This window comes from Ictalurus furcatus, unplaced genomic scaffold (assembly GCF_023375685.1).
Source record: "Ictalurus furcatus strain D&B unplaced genomic scaffold, Billie_1.0 scf4, whole genome shotgun sequence".
Taxonomy (NCBI): domain Eukaryota; kingdom Metazoa; phylum Chordata; class Actinopteri; order Siluriformes; family Ictaluridae; genus Ictalurus; species Ictalurus furcatus.
The window spans coordinates 1,563,130-1,579,767 of NW_026521053.1; the positions used below are offsets into that span (position 1 = coordinate 1,563,130).

At 41.0% G+C, this 16,638-nt stretch overlaps 1 protein-coding gene and 1 pseudogene across 1 annotated transcript; one reads left to right on the forward strand and one right to left on the reverse strand.

The window, feature by feature from the left end:
- Positions 1-5,943: 5,943 nt before the first annotated feature.
- Positions 5,944-8,829, reverse strand: LOC128604851 (succinate receptor 1-like; annotated as a pseudogene).
- A 975-nt stretch (positions 8,830-9,804) lies between these two features.
- Positions 9,805-14,210, forward strand: LOC128604857 (kelch-like protein 10). Its single transcript, XM_053619918.1, has one exon. The coding sequence runs from the start codon at positions 10,601-10,603 to the stop codon at positions 12,389-12,391; it is 1,791 nt and encodes a 596-aa protein (XP_053475893.1). The 5' UTR covers positions 9,805-10,600; the 3' UTR covers positions 12,392-14,210.
- Positions 14,211-16,638: the final 2,428 nt, after the last annotated feature.

The following is a 16,638-nucleotide window of genomic DNA, read 5'->3' on the forward strand; positions in this document are numbered from 1 at the left end:
AGTAAAAACCAAATAGTCCATTTTTAAACCAGAAAATGATAGATACACAGACCATTCTTCATACATAAAGACAGAATAAAACCCTGAAAGTATAACAGATGAAAAAAGAGAAGGAATATTTAGATGTGCCAGTGCGCAATTAACCTGAATCAGGGGCTTTATTTAAGAAACAAGCAATTCAGAAAACCTAACCCTAACCCTGGCATACTGTTGGGGGGGGTCATTGTAAATTCAAAAACCTAACCCTAACCCATAACCATTGCTCTAACCATAACCTATGACCCCTAAAATTTAACCTAACCCCAGCCTCTAAACCTAAACATAACCTACCCCAAACTGTAGCTGCACACACACAAAATATGTAAATTATAACCTGATCCCAACTTAATCCCTATAAAACCTAACCGTAACCATTGCTCTAACCGTAACCGCTGACCCCTAAAACTTGACCTAACCCCAACCTCTAAACCTAAACATAAACTATCCCAAACTGTAGCTGTACACACATAAAATAAATAAATTATAACCTGATCCTAATCCATAAAAACCTAACCATTGCTCTAACCGTAACCACTGACCCCTAAAACTTACCTTAACCTCAGCCGCTAAAACCTAACCATAGCCTATCCCAAACTGTAGCCGGACCCACATAAAATAAATAAATCATAAAGTCAGGGCCGACACCATCATCAAAGACTGAATCAGAAGAAACAGCTTGGGCCCCAACCACTTCTACACTCAACTACAGATAAAGAAGAAAGCACAAGTTCGGGTAGAACTACAGCCAAATATCATCAGGAAAAGCCTCACTCTTTTGTGAATAAAAGAAGAAAAGCCCAACTTCAGGTGGAGCTACAGCCAAATGTCAGCAGCGAAGCCTCAAACGGGACGAACATCTTAGCCCCAGACAACTAATTACCACCTCCAACTGAATACCATCTCCACAGCCCATTGAGAACTCGCTCGTGACCCACCAACTATAAAACCTAATCGGGTTAGACTCGATTAGATTTGTTAAATCAGCAGACGCTAAGCCGGGGTCTGCCGCATGAACAATATCTATGCTTAACAAGCGCCGGCCCGTGCACCTTCTTTGGTCCCCTATTCAACCACGCAATGAACTGTGATGGGGGGGGTCATTGTATTCTTACCAAATCCTAACCCTAACCCTTTTAAATGGTGCGAGACCAGCATGATGTCCTTCTGCACTGTCCTAGCCAGGAGATTAATATTGTTTAGATGGAAGGATCCTGTTCCACCAGTGTATGGTCACTGGGTCAGGGAAGTCATGTCTCATCTTAAGTTGGAAAAGATTAGGTACACTGTCAAGGGGGCGACTGGGAAATTTTACAGAATCTGTCAACCTTTTCTGTTCTTTGTCAGAGACGTGGATGCTGACAGTATTGTTATGTGATCATTGTCTATAATTTTGTTTCTTTTGCTCTCTTCTCTGGTGGTCTGGCTTTATAATATGTAATATGTATGTTCTGTGTCTGGCACGGGTGCGGGTTGTTCTGTCTGTTTGGTTGGTGTTGTATGTTTAATTTGAAAAATGTTAATAAAGAAACCTTGATCAAAAAAAACTTCATACTCAACATTGACAGGAAGTCAGCAAACTCTGACATAAAAGCTGCATGTGCCTTAGCCTTAGGTGGTTTATAGACTGTAGCAATGATGGAAGATATAGGAGCAGAAATACTCAAGACCAAGCATTCAAATGATGAAAACTGGGGAACACACGCAGAGCTTGTGTTGAAGTTCAGGTTGTAAACCACAATAATGCCTCCGCCTCTGCCAGATAGCCTCAGGAGATCTAATACTCCAAAGCCCGCTGGAGTGATCCGGATAAACAGGAGTATATAATTTTCTTTATGCCAGGTTACGGTTAAAAACAACAGGTCCAGCTTTTTATCTGTAAGAAAATCTGATAAAAGCAGCGCCTTGTTATTCACAGACCGCGCATTGAATAATGCGGCATAAGCCTGGCTCTGAAGCGGAGACGACAGTGGTTTCATCTCCACGCGGGGAACCGATATTAAATTACTGTGATCAACACCAGTATGGAGCAGTTTGTTGGCCTTATGTCAACAGATAGGGATGTCAGGAGAGGATGAGACAGCAAGACTGCGCCTCAAACCCCGATGGATATATCGCTTAGGACGTAGCAATCCAGCATCTCGACAGAGTTTGTAAGAGTCTTTGGCTAAGCAATAAGAGCTCCGTTTTAAATTCCAAAGCTGGCGTGAAGTGTACCTTAGGGCCATGGTCGTTGAATGCACACTCACAAGGCCAGAGCGATTGAAACTCCGTAGCGCACAGCGAGCACAAAGTTGTACAATCTACACACGTAGCCGAAACGAGGCGTTGATTCAGAGTTACATGCTGCAGGTTATTCCAGGTGGAGCACAGAAATAAAAACTACAGTCCAAAATATATAAAATGGCACCACCACATCACAATCGTAACGGCACTAAAAACAATATAACTTAAAAAACTTGCAGTTATTTTAAAAAATGACTTAAAATAACAAACAAAAACAAACCAAACGGTAACAGCAGCGGCAGCAAAACACACCAGCGTACCCTGTCACCGGAACTGGATATGTATGTCGAGCCACGGTACCTGTGAGTAATCATACCACTTCCTGTCTGGTGTTTGTTCAACCCAATGGTAAGTGCACCTCTCCCTTTTCACGTTGGGACTTGGTAGATTTAGTTTGACTCTGATCTTTGTGTTAAGGTGAGAGTGGTGAATTGAGCATCTAAATCTTCTCTAAGGCCAATCCCTAGCTGAAGACGCTTCATGTGACTCCGCTCCTGTTTTGCTTGATCGGTTTCTTGTTTTGTTTTACTTCATTGTTTTGCTTTACGGTCATTTTCTTAATTGTGTTGCTTTACCGTTATTTTCTTTGTTTTACTTATTGTTTTGCTCTAGTCTTTTCTTTTTCTATTTTTCGTTGTGCTAGTGTCTGTTTTGTTGCTATTTTTGTTGACTTTAGTTTAGGATGTATGTTTAGTTTATGTTCTGTAACCACATGTAGTGTGAGACACTATTTGGTAAATCAGTGTTTTCCAGGTTCAAACCTGTTCTTTCAGGTTTGTTTTCCCATATAACCACTTTACTATTGATGAGGTGTATGCTATGCTTTATTGTCTCCATGCTATAGTGGCTATATTTTCCATTTTGTATTGTTTACCATAATTCTGGTTCTGCTTGGGTGCTGTTAACTTCCTCCATTTCATGTGGTGGTGTCAGTGGGTCTGGGTGTTAGCGACATCACATCACAGTGTCTGTAATATTTGTCTTTCTTTGTTTATTGTTTAGTGTTTGTGTAAGTTGGGGTTAACGGGTGTTTTCTATCTCTCCAGGAGCCAGTGAGTCTTGGTGGGACAGGGGAGGCTAGCTGCATTTATTTGGTGGTGTGTGCTTCACAGCATGCTCAGTGTGCCAACACAACCACTTCCTTATGGTGTAGGTAGTGTTTGATTTTGGTGTGACTTGAGGTGGGTTTGGATGACCTCCTGAGCTGTAGCTGGCCTGCCTTGTTCCTGCCAAGCCTGGGCCTAGAGAAGTGCTTAGTTTTAAAATCCTTATTGTGATTCATCGGAGAGCGATTTTCTATTTATATGTTAGTTTTAACGATGCTTAAGTGTCATAATAAAATGTCATTTTTATATTCGTACTCATGTCTCTATATATTCATACTCTCATGTTCTTTGCCCCATTAGGTAAAACTTGTATGCCTTTATTTAGGAATATTTCCCTGGTTCTCCCCCAGGGTGGCGTAGTTGGATTTACTAAATTTAGATAAACGTTTCCCTCCTTTTGGTAATGCTACAGTAAATGCAAAAATTAAGCACATTCGATGATATCATGCAGGCTTATTCAGTCATCTTGTACACAACAGCAGCAGCTGATGGCAGAAACATTGTGAGAGTTGTGAAGAAAAACCCAAAAACAGTCAGTGTCAAATGTCTTTGGTGTAGAGCACAAATGAATTAGTTCCAATAGATTTGGTGGGGACTGTATTACATTCTTTAATCAAGTAACTGATACCTTTGGTGGAAAAATCGATGTGGTTAAGGACAACAAGCCACGGTCATCTATCTGTGCAATAAACAGTGCTTTTAGCATTGTGTGGAGTCCACATTATCATACCATTTTATTTGCAGAAGGACAATGCAGTCCCTTGTCTCTGCAGATGGTCTTAGAGCAGGTGTGTCCAATCTTAATCAGTAAGGGCTGGTGTGGGTGCAGGTTTTAAAAAGCTCTTTTAATGTCACTGGTATTTTACCTGCTGGCCCGTTTTAGGTATAGGTTCAGAAGCATTAATTGGACCTTTTTGTCCAACTCCAACCACTTTCATGTCACATTCAAAAAAAAACTTCATTTTTGTTTTTTCTCTGCCATTTCAACACCACCTCACACAACAACGAATGGGACAACAATGAAATAAAATATGCCTGAGGTAATCTGCATTGATCATTGAAGGATATTTGTAGTCAATAACGGGATGGGAGAAGAGGCTGATTTACCTGCGTACATTTTCAAGAAAATTGTGATTTCTGCGAATCATAAACAGTGTAAACATGTGTATGCAAGGTTTTCTATAGAAAATAGGTTTTATGCAGAAAACCCCAGAGGTGCCAGGCAAACGTACTAACCACTAAGCCGAAATAAATATACATATATTCAGTTGTGCCCAGAAGTTTACATACCCCTTGCAATATCTGCTAAAACGTAATAATGTTAACAAAATAAGACGGATCATAAAAATCCAATGTTGTTTTATATTTAGTTCTGTCCTGAATAAGCTATTTCACAGAACATATAGTCCACAAGACAAGATAATAGCTGAATTTATCAAAATTATCCCGTTTAAAATTTTACATACCCTTGATTCTTAATACTGTGTGTGGTTACCTGGATGATCCACGACTGTTTTTCTGTTTTGTGATAGTTGTTCATGAGTCGCTTGTTTGTCCTGAGCAGTTAAACTGCCCACTGTTCTACAGGTCCTGCACATTCTTTTCTTTTCCAGCATATTATGCATATTTGACCCCTTTCCAACAGTGGCTATATATAGCCAGTTATTCATTCTCATTAAAAAAAGTATCGAGAGGAAAATATGGTTTGTCATACAAGTTGTGGAATGGGGCAGTCAAGGCTGCATTGGTTCATGAGTGGCAGGGTGGGGAGGAGGTATTCTGTGTGTAGGTTCCTGCCCATAGGCACAGGATTTTCTAATCCCCTGGGAATCATGAATGCTCAGAACAGCCTCAAATTTAGTGGTGTCATACAATTTCATATACCCCAGCCCACGTATAGCAGCTTACCTTTCTACTCTGATGGAGCATATACAGTCTGTTTCTCCTCACAACACCATTATGTCAAACTTTTGCATCCACACAAAGGTTATATATATATATATATATAAAGGTTTTTTTTTATATTTGGTGCTCGCCCTCAGCATGCAGTGTTTATCAGCCACAACCAAACAAAAATTCACTGTTTATATTCAATATTTGCATATGGAGCCAATACTGACAGTATGGTTGATCATTGTAGTGCAAGGTGATGTGACATTGATTCTCAAGATAGGCTTCACTATGCAGGTATGTAGCTTTTTCTCCAGAAGGCAGCTTTTAGACCTGATACATATTGTGTCAAACTATGGTGGAAGATATCCACACATTTGGGATAAACCACATACTGTTTTCTGGAGCACCAGAGTTTAAACCATTCCGACCCATTAAGATAGTTGATGTCCCTGTTTACTGTGTGCATGGCCAGTGAAAATGTAACAGATTATTACTGTGGTCTTGTTCTTGACAGACCCTCTGAGGACCTGAATGCACTGCTTTGTTACTCTGCCTGTTCAAACACCATGAATGAAGCTTCTGCTTGCACACACCAAGAATTACAAATGGTGTCTGACTGGAATGAGTTGTTTTAATGCTAATTCCATCACGAATATCACAGAAACAGAGGGCAGCAAGGATGAAGTGGTTTAGAGGTCATTGAAAAACAAGCGCTTCCATTTTGTTCCTCGTGCACAGAGAATAAAGTTGTAGTTAGAAATGCAAACACAACAACGACAGAACAAAATGGTAAAATATTTGAAATGCCATGTAGCTTTCACAAAGCTCAACAAGGTCAATTCCTTGCAGGGTTAATTGCAAATTTTACTATACATAAGCTTTATTTCATTTCACAAAATTTGTTTTAGAAATGTACTTTTTAATGTTTGTTCTTCCAGTTTTTTTTTTATTAATTAGTAGTGCTTATTTTATTATTTTTATCGCTTTCTTGTACAGGATTCCACTGGAGGAAAAAAATATATAAATAACTATTGAAAACACTATCATATTGAAGAAACTCCATATTTTTATTCATAGTTTAGTAGTAACTACACATGTTCTATCCATCCATTCATCCATCCATCCCAGGGTCACTGGGAACCTGGAGCCTATCCCAGGAAGCATCGTGCACAAGGCGGGGTACACCCTGGACAGGGTGACAGTACACATGTTCTAGTGGAATAATAATACTTTACTGCTGAGACAATAGCTCCACCTACAGGCAGATGTCTGCAAATAACTCTATAGTACATGTGTATTTTAATTTTGGCTATTTGTAACATTCAAATTGACAGAGTAATAGGAATTGTTTTATATAAGTTAAAGAATATAATGAGATATAGTGAATATAATCACAAGACAGAAAACAGGGAACAATGTAACTTCCATGAACTTCACTAATAAATGTACAGATATCACACACTGATAAAGAACTCTTTTTCTGAAACACCCTATTTCTCTGTAAACTTTGTGCTTCATTGCAATTTTACTACAATTCTCTTTCTTTAATATATACATATATACAGAGGGGTGAAAATTTTTAAGAAAATGTTTTTAAAATCTTATCAGTTCCTTAATGTGAAATAAACTGCATTCAATACAGAGTTCTTCTGACTGATAAACATTTTCAATGATCAAACATTACTATCCTGCTGGGAGTGGTCTCTTTCAGAAAGACAGCACCCCATTCACAGGTCTCAGGGACTTACTGAATGGTTTAATGAGTATTAAAATGTAAATCATATGCTATGGTCTTCACAGTAATCAGATCTCAATGCAACTGCCAGTATTAGACAGTGCTTGCTACCATCATCAAAACAAATGAAGTAAATCTCTTTTGGAAGAATAATGCTTCAATACAGTTCTAGAGACTTTGTAAAATCTACACCAAGGTGTACTGAAAATGTTTTTGGCAATGTTCTACTAAGACACTTTATATCAGCTTTTGCTTTAATTTGTCACCCATCTGTTAAAAAAATATTCACAATAGTCAGATTTCAAAGCAAGGCAATTGTTATCAGTGCTGTCTTTGGTAATACTTGCTTGTAGTGCAGCCATTAACATCCTTTTAGCATGCCTCCACTTGTCTCGCAGTGCTTCCTTAAAGCTGTCTGTCATGAGGAAGTAAAATACTGGGTTGATGACACTGAGCCTGTGCAATTGGCCGTGTCACTGCGAAAACCAAATTGATGTAGTCTATGATGCACAGTGACAATTCAGGAAGCCGAGAGGCAATGCGCACAATCCTCATTATATGGATGGGTGTGTAGAGCACCAGAAACATGATTGCCACAGCCCCACGATTCTTACTGGCCTTTGGAAGGATGTCGCATGCATTTCCTCTCTTTTCATGAGAACAGAAACCATGCGTTGTGATGATAGAAACAAACCCACCAGGGGCATCACATATCCAGTTATGTTGAGCACTATGCTGTAAATCAGAATAACTCTGGCCACTCCAAGGCTTGCAAAATCACCACACACTGTCCAGCCATTGTCCTCCAAGTCCTGGATAATGGAGTCTATGAGGGGAGCAATTTGAGCATTTACCCAGATCCAGTTCAGTAGGGTGATGCACAATGAGGCCTTGAGTGTCAACAGGATGTGTTCTCGCTGTGGGTGACATGGCAACAAGAACCGGTCCACACTTACCCACATCATGAAAAGGATGCTAGAGTACAAGTTCACATGGAGGATGTAGCGATTGACCATGCATAGTGAAGTACTGAATTTCTTCTAGTTGTAAGCGTAGTTATAGGACAGCTCAGGTAAAGTACACAGGTAGATGAGAAGAGACACAGACAGGTTAAACAGGTACAAGTTTGTGGACTTCCAAGCAGGGAGGCAAAAGATATAGCTTAGGACCTGCACTAGGTTTCTGATGAAGCCAATAGTAAATTCCAGACCATACATTGGCGAGAGGTAATATCTTTCTAATAATGGAGTGATGACACTGCAGCAGTTGTCCTGCAGCCATAAAAACTAGTGCATATATAATTACTGTACATAAAGAGCTCTATTTTCATGTTATTGCAGGTGTAATTTGCTGGATAGCACTAGCATGATGCTTTTTTGTTGGGCGCATTAAAATAATTCACTCTTGAGCTCTGATGCTATTTTTGTGGGCATAAATAAATGCTCTGTGCTAATGTGTGTGGAATGGTGCAGAAGGAGTTGTTATGTACAGAATCTACACAATGTGATTTTCAAATCCATTTTGGTCCAAAAATGGACATGTATTACCCAAGGGATAAGATTTTCCCTATTAAAGTTCAGATTTAGAAGTGGTTTATGCAGTTGCACACAGTTTAATTTTAACCAGCATTTAAATCCATGCCAGCTGAGACACACCATAAAAATGCATGCCCATCTAGTCTACTTTGTATATACGCACACATATATTCTATACACACAAGTGAAGCATAAACTTCACAGTCAGTAGTGTCACATGTGCTTCCACATTCCACATTTCTTGACCTCCCGTAGATGCTTTGTTTTAATTTGATCTGCTCTGAAATAATGGTCTCAAAATAATAAAAAATAATTAGAGTTCATATTAAGCAAATTATTTAGATAATCTCAGGTGTGGGGCTTTAATTCTCTTTAAGCTTTCAACCCTGTTTTGATTCATAAATTGTTTTAATTTATTAGCAAAACTGCGCAATTTAGAATGAATGTTGTATTTGACAGTGTTGAAAGAGTTGCTGTGAACTTAAGTTCAGAGGCATTAAGATTAAAAATGTACACTTGTCTAAATGTTCTACATAAACATATACAGTGGGGTCGAAAAGTCTGACCATTTTTTTTCTGAGGTTTTTTTTATTTAAAATTTGAAATCAACAGAAGGTCATGAAAATTCACAATGAGTCACAACTAGTGATTGGGATGAATAGGTTGTACAGTATTGTCCCATTAGCTCAGGTATTCCAGGTATGTCAAGTATGTAATACTGTTCATTATTGTAGCAGGTGGGGAGTTGGTTTAGCGGAAGTCTGCAGAAGGACTGTGGTGGAATGGGGAATTAATATGGCACACCTGTTGCTTACTTTTGTTTTCTTATATGAACAAGCTGTTCTCTCTCGTGTGTGTGTGTGTGTGTGGTTTAGAGGTGAAGAGACAGGACACAATCGCATGAGATCAGCGTGTTTATTAGGGCATATACAAAAATAATAGTCACGGATCAAAGTGTAGTCAGTTAAAAAGATTAAACTATTGAACTGGTAAAGACGATCCCAAATTTCTATAAAACACTAGTTTAACCTCCTGGGAAACTGCTCTACCCAGGAAATAATCTAAATTTAATCCGTAGCAATAAATAATTTCAAGACATGTGGTCATGATTCTTACAGAACAATGAGAAATAGTTCCTTTCTACACCTCTCTTTAGATCAAATATTTATTCTTGTTACAAATATAACGTTAGAAATCTTCATCCTTAATTCTCTAGCAGGAAAAAAAGTGTTATTTAGAGTGTGTAGTGTAATGATATAAAATATCATATGACACTTTTTGTAATAAAATAATATCTGTAATAAAACCTACGTAGGCCACACTAAGTAAAGAACATAATTAGCATTTCATTTAAAATGTCATGGCGTCAAAACTTATAGCAGTGTTCATCAGTTCAGAATTTATTTCTGGTGTAAAACAGCTAAAAGTTTTAAAAGGTTACTTAAAGTGGACAAGTTTAATTACTTTTCTCACCAAAAAGCTGGAAAGGTAATGTTTATCTGTATAAACATACATCTCTCTCTCTCTCTCTCTCTCTCTCTCTCTCTCTCTCTCTCTCTCTCTATCTATCTATCTATCTATCTATAAAGCTATTAAACAAATAAATAAAAAAATACAGCCATTATTAACTATTTCATCATCAATATTTAATCATTTTAATGTAGGATTAATTCTACTTGGGAAATTCACCCTGGGAGGTGGGTTTTTTTTTTAACAGGAAAATAAACGGTTCTTTACACCAGACGTGTGCATTTTGGACATGCGCAGGATTTAAAGCTGTTTTTAAAGCATTTCACAGAGACTGATCCTGTACTGCAGGTTTCTGTCAGGTTCACTGCATCCTGTATGTATCCGTGGTTACAAAATTAGAATTGGAACCTTGGAATCATGAGCTGTTATTATTCTGAAATGTGGAATCAGAACATTCCGAGTTGAAAAGCTGATCTGCATCAACACAATCCACATTCAGATGAATGTTGTACATTCAGTAGCTCTGACCTGCACAGAACATGAGTAAACAGGAAGAAGAGAAGGGAATGGAGAGGAAGGTAGACGGGATGTCCTGCAACATCATCAATGAGCTGCGGTTAGAGAAGCAGCTCTGTGACGCAGTCATCGTGGTGGACGGCGCCGAATTCCACGTGCACAAGATCATCCTGTGCGGCTGCAGCCCATACTTCATGGCTCTCTTCACCAACGGCGGGTACCCTCCTGATAAGCTCGGGTACAGCATCCCTAACGTTTCCGCCGAGATAATGGAGCTGATCGTGGAGTACGCGTATATAAGACGTGTTAACATCACGGAGAAAAACGTGTGTAAGCTGCTGATCGCTGCTGATTATCTGTTGGTGAACAGCCTGCTGAACGACTGCTGCACGTTCCTGAAGGCTCAGCTGTGTCCCGAGAACTGCGTTAACATCTGTCGTTTAGCTCACTCCTACTTCTGCGAGAAGTTGAAGCAGCAGGCCTTCCGGTTTATCTTGCACAACTTTGAGGAGATGGTGCGCCTCTCTGAGGAGTTCCTGCACCTGACGGTCGAGCAGCTGAGCGAGATCATCGAGAAGGACGAACTGAACGTGAAACAGGAGAGCGTGGTGTTTGAAGCCATCTTACAGTGGCTCAAACATGCGCCATGGAAACGGAAAGCGCACATAGGAGTGTTACTGCCTAAGGTGCGTCTGGGGCTATTGACACACAATTACCTTATGAACAATGTGAGCAACAACGTTTTAGTGATGGACGACATGACATGTAAGCCGATCGTCACCAGAGTTCTGATGGGCATCGATGACCTCAATCCGAGCCTTCCCCTCAGCTCTGATCTCCAGAGACTCCGCCTGCCCAGCGCCGTTCTGCTGGCCATCGGTGGCTATGGCCACAAGAATCTCAATACCATAGAAGCGTATGATACGCGAGCAGCGCGCTGGGTCAACGTCACATGCAATGACGAGAGTCCACGAGCCTATCACGGGACGGTGTATCTGAACGGCTTCGTGTACTGCATCGGAGGATTCGACAGTGTGGATTTCCTCAACAGTGTGAGAAGGTTTGACCCCATCACCAGAACCTGGGCTCAGGTGACCCCCATGCACTCTTGCCGGTGTGACGTGAGCGTGTGTGTGCTGGACAGTCGTATCTATGCGATGGGAGGATTTGATGGCTTCGAACATCTGAATACAGTAGAGCGATATGAACCTGAGAATGATCGGTGGTGCATGATCGCGCCGATGCACGAACCAAGGGGTGATTCTAGCGCTACAGTACTGAATGGCAAAGTGTACATATGCGGAGGGTTTGACGGGAACGGGTGTTTGTTCACGGGGGAGTATTACAGTCCTCAGACGGGAGAGTGGACCCTCATCACCCCCATGATGATCAGAAGGCGTGGACTGGGCGTGGTTGCATACGGAGGATGGGTTTACGCTGTCGGGGGAAATGATGGTGTTAATCAAATAAGCAATGTAGAGGTGTATAATCCTCAGACCAACGTGTGGACACAAGGTCCAGCCATGAACAACAAGCGCAGCAACTTCGGCATTGAGGTGCTGGACGATCTCCTGTTCGTTGCTGGTGGAGAGAACGGCACTACCACCATGGATGAAGCGGAGTGTTATGATAAGCAGACTTCTGAATGGCATGCAATCGAAAACATGGGGATTTCTCGCCGTGGTCTGAGCTGCTGTGTGCTGTCTGGTTTACCCAACATGGCAGAGTACGCTGCTCCCCGAGACGATCCCTACAGAGTCCCTCAGAGCTCACAGAGCACCAGATTCTACCTCACACCTCCTGCCAATGTCTGAGACGTACAAATAAACCTCTCCCTTCATCAGAATCCTTTTGTTCTCAAGAATCAAATTAACCACTCTGAAGCAGTCAAACTACTGAATTTGCCTTTTGTTTCCCCTCTTATGCTGCAAGCCGTTGTACTGAAACTCGTAAAACCACGACGTCCCTCATGGAGACGTGCGATAGAACAGTCCTGAGAGCTCTCACACACACACGTACACATACCTGAGATCACAATGACATGGCGGCGCTCATGTGGTCAACGCTAAACAGAATTCCCTTCACGTTATTTTCTATGTGATGAAACCGGACTTTGTTGACTTGTAGCTTTTATGTCATAAGTTTAGGTTCGTGACGTAATTCCGCTGATTTTAGCCCAAATTCACTAATGTGATAAAATCACTGTAACGGATCATTTTTACAAGCAAAGATGAAGACAGGGGACGACGATTATACATCATTTCTCTCTGTGCATCACAGGAATAATTCATGTAGGTCTTATTAATATGTTTATCAAACTCAAATATGACCTTGCTCAGAGTATCCACCATTATTTCTGAGCCGGAACGCCTTTAGATCGGAACGCCGGAAAACTGGTTCTGTACTTTCAGAGCTCGAGTACAATGGAGTGCAGCATTAATACCAGCAGATCCACAGCAAGAGACTCTCGGATAATACTATAAACACACCAGGTTCAAATACACTACAATCAAACAAGAAAAAAAAACATGGATTAGGAAAAAAGGACATAAAATAATGACAAAGAGTAAAGGAAAAGGAGAGACAGAATGTGTGTGTGTGAGAGAGGATGAGAGAGAGAGAATGATAGAGAGAGAATATGTGTGTCTGTGAGTGAGAGATAGAGAGAGATGATGAGAGAGAATAATACAGAGAGAGAGAGGATGAGAGAGAGAATGAGAGAGATATGAATGAAAATTAAATAGAAAGAATGAAAAGCAGAAATCAAGAGGAAAAACAAAAAGTGAAAGACAAACACATTACATGAGCGACTGACAGATAAAGTTTGAAACAAACAAGTGAGAAGAAAAGAAATGTAAAAAATAATGGAGAGAAAGAACGAGCAAAAAAGGAACAATAAAAATTATAAATATGAAAGAGAAAGAAATCATGGTAGGGGAATAAAAAGGTAGGACACAATTGCTAAAAAGCAGGAGAAATCGTGGAAAAGAAGAGGAAGAGAGACAGATAAAGAAAAAAGGAAAGAGAGGAAGGAGAAAAGAGTGAGAGAGGGATGAATGAAATGAAGACAGATTAACGTTTCACCTTGAAGAAGTCTGTTTTGTCAGCAATGTGCTTTAACATCCCCTGTGTGAGCGGCGGCCTGATCACCACGGCAACACGACCCTGGCTCGGGCTCATCGGCTGGGCGGAGTCGGTCCCGCCCACCCGTTCTGCTGTCACCATGGCGACGGACTGTGTCAGACCCACCAGGTCCATGAGGAGGGAGACGGTGACGGCGCGGATGCTGAAGTCCAGCTCAGAGAAACAGATGTTCATCAGAGACTCGAGCCACCGAGGAGGCGGAGTCACACCGCCGCTGTCTGACATCACCATCACCACACACACACGTCATTAATAATCATATTAATATTAACTATTATTATTGTTGATGTTGATATTAATTTATAAGTAATCATACACCGTAATTAGTAATAATAAACAGCAAATAATAAATAAATCAGTAATATTGCATAAAAAAGTAAATCCAGAATAATCATCAGAAAACTTTCAAATAAGCAATAACATGCAAATGTGAGAGTATGTTCTGTTTAATATGCGCTGGTTAAATAAAATCATTTTGGCAGCCGTGAACGCAGACACACACTCCTTCTGTTCAAATACACATAGCCTCTCTGTTAACTCCGCCTCCCCCTGGTTAGCCCCGCCCCCCGCTGTGTGATGTAGAGCTCCACCAGTCTGCACAGAAAGTGCTGGAAGTGCCCGAGGCAGTGCTGCATCACAGGAGCACCAGAGAACCAGGCTGGAGTTTAGGATCGGACTGGAGAGGGGTATGGTCATCAGACTCCGCCTCCTCGTACTGAACAAAATCTGTAAAGCTGCTCTCTGGAGAACGAACTGCGGAGAGACTTTCCCTGTCCTCAAACACGTCCTCGCTGACTGGGACATCCAGACATGACCGGGCTGGGGGGGAGAGAGAGAGAGAGAGAGAGAGAGAGAGAGAGAGAGGGTAAAAAATTATTTAAAAAGTATACAAGATCATAGTAAGAAATGAAAGAAAGTATTAGAAACTAGTGTAGAAAACAAACAATCTGATCAGTGTCACTGTTTATAATTCATACTGTTTACTGCTTTTCTTTCTTTCTTATTCTTGTCTTTTTGTGTGACTTACAGTGTGAGTGAAATTTCCAGCGTCTCGTTAGTGCGTGATGACTTCACTCAGACTGTGTATGTGTGATGTGTGTGAGTGTGTGATGTGTGTGTGTGGTGCACTGACCTGGCGTGTGTCCTGCTCTTGGGCTGGGCCACTGGACAGGAGGACGAGGGGGGAGATATGCGGAGGTTGGACTTTGGAGCAGAGGCACAGACAGTGTTGCAGTCCAAGCTGCAGCGTAACGGCCGACACCATCCTCAACAACTGGGGCAAGTGTTCTGTCTGGAGCTCTATATACACACATCTCCTACACACACTTACAGACAGACAGACAGACAGACAGAGAGAGAGAGAGAATGAGAGAGAGAAAATGTAAGACAGTTGATCTGCTGAAAGTCATGAAACTGTTACACAGTCAGTGTGTAAAATATAAAGTCTTGATACTGTGTATTTGGTGTACGATAGTGTAGGATGGTGTTTTTGGTGTACGATGGTGTTTTTGGTGTAGGATGGTGTAGGATGGTGTAGGATGGTGTTTTTGGTGTACGATGGTGTTTTTGGTGTAGGATGGTGTAGGATGGTGTAGGATGGTGTTTTTGGTATACGATAGTGTACGATGGTGTTTTTGGTGTAGGATGGTGTAGGATGGTGTTTTTGGTGTACGATGGTGTTTTTGGTGTAGGATGGTGTAGGATGGTGTTTTTGGTGTACAATGGTGTTTTTGGTGTACGATGGTGTTTTTGGTGTAGGATGGTGTTTTTGGTGTACGATGGTGTTTTTGGTGTAGGATGGTGTAGGATGGTGTTTTTGATGTAGGATGGTGTACGATGGTGTTTTTGGTGTAGGATGGTGTAGGATGGTGTTTTTGATGTAGGATGGTGTACGATGGTGTTTTTGGTGTAGGATGGTGTTTTTGGTGTAGGATGGTGTAGGATGGTGTTTTTGGTGTAGGATGGTGTAGGATGGTGTTTTTGGTGTAGGACAGTGTTTTTGGTGTAGGATAGTGTAGGATGGTGTTTTTGGTGTACGATGGTGTTTTTGGTGTAGGATGGTGTAGGATGGTGTTTTTGATGTAGGATGGTGTACGATGGTGTTTTTGGTGTAGGATGGTGTTTTTGGTGTAGGATGGTGTAGGATGGTGTTTTTGGTGTAGGATGGTGTAGGATGGTGTTTTTGGTGTACGATGGTGTTTTTGGTGTAGGATGGTGTAGGATGGTGTTTTTGGCTGACATGTAAAGAGAAACTGTGTGACAATAAGCCTAGTGAAGTTGACTCAGCCCTCAGGGGTTTAATAAGATCACCACTAAGAACTGAATACTTACTTCAAGTTGGTTAATGACCTTGAAACATTTAAACAGAAATGGGGTGTAAATCAATGTATTTGTGATGTTGATTATAACGGAAATAGTTACATATTTATTTGAGGTTTTTTTTAGTGATAATGTGATGTGCTGAAACATGATGCTTAATTGATTCGTCTATGAGGGGGAAAAAAATGTAATCTTTGGTATTAAAGGATATTTTAAAGTCCAGTCCATCCAAGGGTTTTCTCTCTCTCTCCCTCTGTCTCACCTAGGATTCTCTCTCTCTCCCTCTCTCCAAGGGTTTTCTCTCTCTCACCTAGGGTTCTCTCTCTCTCTCACTCTCTGTCTCACCTAGGATTCTTTCACTCTCCGTCTCACCTAGGATTCTCTCTCTTTCTCTCTCTGTCTCACCTAGGATTCTATCTCTCTCTCTCTCTCTCTCTCTCCAAAGTTTTTCTCTCCCTCATCTAGGGTTCTCTCTCTCTCTCTCTCTTTCTCTCTCTCTCTCTCTCTCACTCTCCGTCTCACCTAGGATTCTATCTCTCTCTCTCTCTCCAAAGGTTTTCTCTCCCTCACCTAGGGTTCTCTCTCTCTCTCTCTCTCT